This window comes from Saitoella complicata, assembly GCF_001661265.1.
Source record: "Saitoella complicata NRRL Y-17804 unplaced genomic scaffold SAICOscaffold_29, whole genome shotgun sequence".
Lineage (NCBI taxonomy): Eukaryota > Fungi > Ascomycota > Saitoellomycetes > Saitoellales > Saitoellaceae > Saitoella > Saitoella complicata.
Window position 1 is genome coordinate 23,797 of NW_017567020.1, and position 6,000 is coordinate 29,796.

The following is a 6,000-nucleotide window of genomic DNA, read 5'->3' on the forward strand; positions in this document are numbered from 1 at the left end:
CTGTGATCCTTCGTTCATCAAAAGTTTCGATACAAAATCCTAGATCCGCCGCTCACCTCGATACCTCCATCTCTACCCCAACCCTCTCCCCCACCTCCCTCTCCAAAATCCTACTGCCCTTCAACTGATTCCCAACCGTAATCCACCCGGGTCTCAAATTCCCCTCCCTACCAAAAATCTCTAGCTTCCGCACATTGGGACCAACGATGCGATCGATCAGCGGGTAAATCTCATCCGGCTTCCGACTCGTCTCTCGAACTTCAGACACGAGAACATCGGCATCGAGGGGCCGCCAATGTGCCGAAATACCCCGAGTGTCGAACGCCTCGTGGGAACGGGAGGAAGATGGGAGGCGTACACCGACGAGTAGATGCTCCTTACTATGATTCAACCAATGCCCCGTCCGTCCCGTCCGGATACACCGCCCCAACTGATTCACCTTAACCCACACCACCTCATCGACTCTCCTATACCCCCAACTCTGCATCGCCTGTCTGCCGACTTCCAATGCCCGCCCGGTGACCCAGAGAAGGAGTAGACCTCCTTCTTCCTGGAGAGTTTCGCCGGGCATTCGCAATGTCTCGTCATCCGTTAATGTCCCATACGGCAGCAACTGGTGAATGTCCCACGGTGGGTCCATCATTACCACGCCGAACTTTCCTAGACTCCGGAAGTCCAACTTTCTGATATCGGCTGAGATCCATTGGGCCGGGAGGGGGGTTGGTGGGGTGTACATTGGTTCTGTGCGGGACCAGATGTCGGGGCGAGGTGGGGAAGAGGAGGAGGAGCTGGAGAGGGTGGGAGGGCAGCTTGGGGGGAGGATGTCGTAGTGAAGGTATTTGCAAGAGGTTGCGATTCGGTGACAAGTATCTGCTCCTCATATCAGCTCCACTAGTCTCGTTCATGTGAGAAGGGAAAACACATACTCAAATACGAACAATCCCCCAAAGCAATATCCGTCCACGGCTTCACAATCGGCACAAAATGCGCCTGATCACGACAGGCCATCCCTCCATTCGCCCTCGCACACCCCGTCTTCGTAAAGTTTGGACAGTAAGATATAAAAGCTGATTCGGAATTTGAGACAGTGTTTGGTGGTGGAGTGTAGGGGAGGGAGGAGAGGAAGGTTGGAGTTGAGAGGAGGGTGAGGGAGGTTTGTTTGAGCTCTTCCTCGTGTTGTGCAATAACTCCTCTGTCTAGGTCTTTGGGTTTGGATGAAGGATCGGTCTTTCGAATACGTTGGCGTTTTGGTGTGGGTAAGGGTGGGATGGTGACTCCGGAGGCGACGGCGGCGACCCTCACAACCCGGACATCAAACCACTCCAAACAGCTATCGTCTCCGATCCAAACTCCCGTATGCCACACCCTTGCAAGCTTCTGCAACGTAGATCGGAGGGAGGAGAGAGCAGAGGTTGAATACGTCAACTCTGGGAAGCGTCTGCATAAGCTGTACCGTCACAATTAGTCCTCTGCATAAGAAGAATAAGATGTACAGCACCTGATGAGTAGGGCATGAGGTGTAAGCGGGAGGGAGGTCAGGAAGGTTGGAGGGGCCGTGGAGAGGTGGAGGAGGAGGACGGATTCGAGGTTTCGTGCGGTCGGTTGAGAGTTGGTCATTGCAGTGGCAATAGTTGCTAAGCTGCGCTCAGATGTTTCGAAGTTGAGCTGACGGATTGGTGATTGCGAGAGACGTTTCGTAAGTGAAGGTTACACCTATAACGCGTACAGCGCTCCCACAGTCAACGACATCCGATCCGCGGCTGCGACAGAGCTTCGAATTCCTGGAGAACTGCCAAAGAAACAAAGGGTTGAATACCGCCGAAACCTAACGCCCAATTGACAAGATTATTCGATCCAGCAGGTGGTCCGTTATCAGTCCTTATCGTCGTACGTCCATACGACGCTGTCCTGCCCTTGCACTAGAAACTCGCCCCACGCACTTTTCCTATACGACCTTCAACACCTCTACTCCAAACTCAATTCTCAATCGACGCTTGATCCGTCCATCATACCATCATGGGCAAAACCGCCAAACGCAGAAAGCTCGCCTCAACCGTCATCGCGAAGTCCGTAGCTCCTCCCTCCCCCTCCACCTCCGCCGACGACACCGAAATAACATCCCCCTTCGCCGTAATCTCCCAAGACGACCTTGACATCGCCGTCGACACCCTCGAGCAACTCGCCGCACACCCAACCCTCCTCAAACACAAGGATCTCCGTCAACTTCGATCGGCGGTATGGGCATACTCTCAATCGCTTCCGAACCCGGGGAACTCGCTTACGGCACGGTTATCTTCGGCACTAGAGGCAGGAGCGTGGACGGACGCGAGGGTTTTGTTGGCGGAGATGAAGATTAGGGGGATTAAGCCAAAGTTGGGGGCGTTGCAGAGGTGGGTTAGGGAGTGTGATGCTGCGAGTGTGGGGGTGGAGGGTGGGTGGTCTGAGGAGGTCATGACTGTCCTGGACGGGATTCTTCGCGTCTGTCAACCTGCGCGTGGAGGCTACGATGATGACGATAACCCTTTACCAGTTGGTGGTGCCCCAGAATTTTCATCAACCAACGCTGCGCCGAAGAGGAAGGCTGGAGAGTTACACGATGCCGCTGAGCCCTTCGAAGACGGCGAAGGAAAACCAGTCCCCGTCACCGCAGAAGCCCTCGCCATCGACACCGGCTCCACCTCTCAATCCGTTGTCCGCCGACATCCAGCTTGGTCCGTCGGTAAACCCCACAACCATCCCATCTACGCAAACGCCATGGCAAACACCCTAACACATAACGGCGCCATGCCCCCAGACTTGCTCAAAACAAAGTTCACCGCAATTTCCACGATTCCCGGACCGGAACGTCGACCGGCGAATTTGCATCCAGCAATTATCTATGCCTCGCAGCCGGGGACGATTGCAATGGATGAGACCCACCCTCCAGTGGTCCGCCACGACGTCCCCGACGTCCCCGGCGCGTTCCTCCTTCAAGATGCGTTATCGGTCGACGAATGCACACAAATCATCCGCGCGGGCGAAACGATGGGATTCCTCCCCGACATACCCGCCCAAGGCGACGCCTCCGTCCTCGCCCACAATTTCATCTGGTTCGCGGATCGGGCGTTTCATGATACGCTATGGTCTCGAATCGTCCATCTCCTACCGGAGAAGATTGCAGGTGGGAAGGTGTGGGGGCTTAATGTCCGGTTTCGGGTGTATCGGTACGTGCCCGGCGCTATTTACCGTCCACACATCGATGGGGCTTGGCCGCCCTCCGGAACCGATCCCACTAAACCGGTGCATGACTCATATGTCTACGACGCGAGTCCGCCCGATAAACCTTTGTACTCGCGCCTCACGTTCTTGATCTACCTCAACGACGAGTTCCCGGGCGGACACACGACATTCTTCCTTCCCTCCCCCACGCGCGACGGAATCCTCGACGCACACAGTGTGAAACCACGGATGGGGTCTGTACTAGTCTTTCCGCACGGGGAGGGCAGGGGGAGTTTGTTGCATGAGGGGAGTGCGGTGGGGGGGGAGTTGGGGGAGAGGGAGGGGGGTGGGAAGGGGGTTGTGGGGGAGGGGAAGTATGTTATCAGGACGGATGTGGTGTATGAGGTGCAGAGGGGGGAGGTTAGGGATAAGCAGTAATGGAGGATGGAGGCTGCGAAGTAAGAATGCTGCTTGTTGGGGACGGCGTCTAGTTTTTGGGTATACCTTGCAATATTTTGTTGCTCACGTTAGGGACACCCTCGAGAGCTTGAAGTTTCACATCAATCGACGACTTGCGGTTACGTGGATTCTATTGTTAACCCAATACGTATATGAGGTGACCTTCACAACAAACACCATTGTACAGACCTACCGATATGCGATAAATAACCGTACTCCAAAGATGATACTTCGACGGGGAAAATCCAACAACAGAACAACCGACCAGTATTGCCTCTACTCAATCAGATGCTCCTGAGCTTCCGCCTTATCCTCCAGTTCGAGTGCCTGCAGCTCATCCAATGCCTCCTCCTTCTTCACTTCAGCGATCTTGGGGAACTTGATGAAACCTTCCAAAAGCTTGTCGACAAACGTATCAGCCAACATTCTTTCTGCATCATAATCGACTATGGTCTTGAGGTAACGCTGCATAGTAAGCTGCCCCTTCTTCCTCGCAATCGTGACCTTTGACTTCTTCCTCAACAACTCTTCGGCATTATAATTGTGCAAAACTTCCCTAGATCGCCTGCGCAGTTCGAGTGCAGTCAATTCGTTTGGCACGCGCAGCCAAGGCCACTCTTTCCGAGTAACGTACAGATAAATTTGGTCGAAGAGTTTGTTCTGACGAAGCACTTGTTCGCTACTGCGCATGCGTTGATCTTGAACCTCTCTCTAATTATCGTTCCATTCGATCGTGTAGACGAGCAGAATGGAGTCGAATTCAGACGTGGCTAACCTTCCCGGGCAAGACTTCTGAACGGACCCAATTGGATTGGCACTTCACAACTTGCCTCCTCCCACTTGGGCTCACGTTCTTTCATCAACAGCGTCTAGATCTGGTTGAGCGCTTTACGAACAAAGGGGACATGCTTAGCTACGGATTGCAAAAGCTATAGCTGTTCTGTAAAGTTGAATATATGACGTTCCGACTCGCGGGGCGCCGCGGTTTCCATTGCTTTATTTCTGTCCAAGATATTCTTTTTCGGGGACAGTGTTGGTGACGTCTTGGGATTTCCAGAGCGTTAAAGTGCGATTCCGTTTTCGGGCCATGTAAACTGTGCATACGGGGTAACCTGATAGATTTACGACCCGACAAACCCAGCAGAACACTATCTCATAAATCCTACTGATGTTTGACTGTGCTACAAAAGTATATGTACCGTGCTTGGACCGTCCCAACCGTGACAAGTGTGGGGCACAGGTAAGAGCTCCAGAAAACCTGCTGAACGTGCCAGCACCAGAGCTGGGAGGCCGCCGCCGTCGAGATCTTCTGGAACTACAAAACCCACTTCTTTGTGCAATGACGTGGATTTATTGTTTTACCATTAGGTATATACGATAAGAGAAACCAAAAAAAGCACCAACCTTCAACCCTACCAAAATATAACTATACCCCCAAAGCGCTAGCAGAAACCTTTAACAGACCAACGCACAACCAAATACGTAGACCACCGGACCCACTATCGTACAACTACCCAAACTTAAAACATATTTATGTAGTTTTCTCCTCCTCCATGGCCTGCTTCTCATCGAATACCAACCCTTCCATCTTAATCCCTATTTCCACCGATTCTTCCACGACATTCTTGAGATGCGCTGCCATCATCTTCGTAACGAACTCCTCGTGGTTGGAGATTGTTTTCTCGAAGCATGATAGGTAGTCAGCGTACTGTTGGAAGGTCTTCTCTTGACCTTTCTTCACAACCTTCCCACCCGGAAGCTTCCTCCTCAACACCTCATCCACGGGAGGCTCGCGTTCACACAACTCCTTGCTCAACTCGACGGCGATGTCTGAGAGTAGGGTATTTTCGTCACTCCTTGCAGCGGCTTCACCAGATTGCTGCCCCTGGTGGCCTTCCAGGACAACACGGCGACGAATGGTCTTCAAGAGCTCGTAGCCCTCCATGAACGTCATGTTATGCCTCACAGCGGCGGCCACATCCACTTTTGCAATCTCATCCCATTCAGGGACCTCAATTAACGAATCGAAGCGATACAAGGCCGCTTTGGCGGTGATATGCTTCACCCCCCACCAATTGCAGGATACGTCTAGCGGGACAGCCCTTGCAATACGCTCCCACTCAGGTAGGCGCTTTGCCGGTGGTAACTTGAGATTAAGAGCGTGCTCACCGGCGTGCTGAACAACGGACCTCAACAGTGCGAAAGAAGAATGAGGGTGCCTCACATCCCGAACCGTCAAACAACGAAGAAGACGAGTCGGACGACGCCGCATTCAACAATTCACCTCGGGCTATGAGTCCCCCGACCATCTTTGAGATTGCTCAAACTTTGATGACGGATTCA

General features: G+C 53.0%; 3 protein-coding genes across 3 annotated transcripts; 1 reads left to right on the plus strand and 2 right to left on the minus strand.

The window, feature by feature from the left end:
• Positions 1–52: 52 nt before the first annotated feature.
• Positions 53–1,065, minus strand: SAICODRAFT_62503 (MT-A70-domain-containing protein; the record flags this gene model as incomplete). The annotated part of the gene is made up of 2 exons (XM_019169915.1): positions 53–870; positions 927–1,065. Coding segments are annotated over 2 exons (957 nt in total), but the record flags the coding sequence as incomplete, so codon positions are not given.
• A 733-nt stretch (positions 1,066–1,798) lies between these two features.
• SAICODRAFT_32134 (uncharacterized protein) lies at positions 1,799–3,678 on the plus strand. Its single transcript, XM_019168125.1, has one exon. The coding sequence runs from the start codon at positions 2,017–2,019 to the stop codon at positions 3,634–3,636; it is 1,620 nt and encodes a 539-aa protein (XP_019021084.1). The 5' UTR covers positions 1,799–2,016; the 3' UTR covers positions 3,637–3,678.
• Positions 3,679–3,771: 93 nt separating this feature from the next.
• Positions 3,772–4,645, minus strand: SAICODRAFT_32135 (uncharacterized protein; the record flags this gene model as incomplete). The annotated part of the gene is made up of 1 exon (XM_019168126.1): positions 3,772–4,645. A coding segment is annotated over exon 1 (410 nt), but the record flags the coding sequence as incomplete, so codon positions are not given.
• Between the last annotated feature and the right edge of the window lie 1,355 nt (positions 4,646–6,000).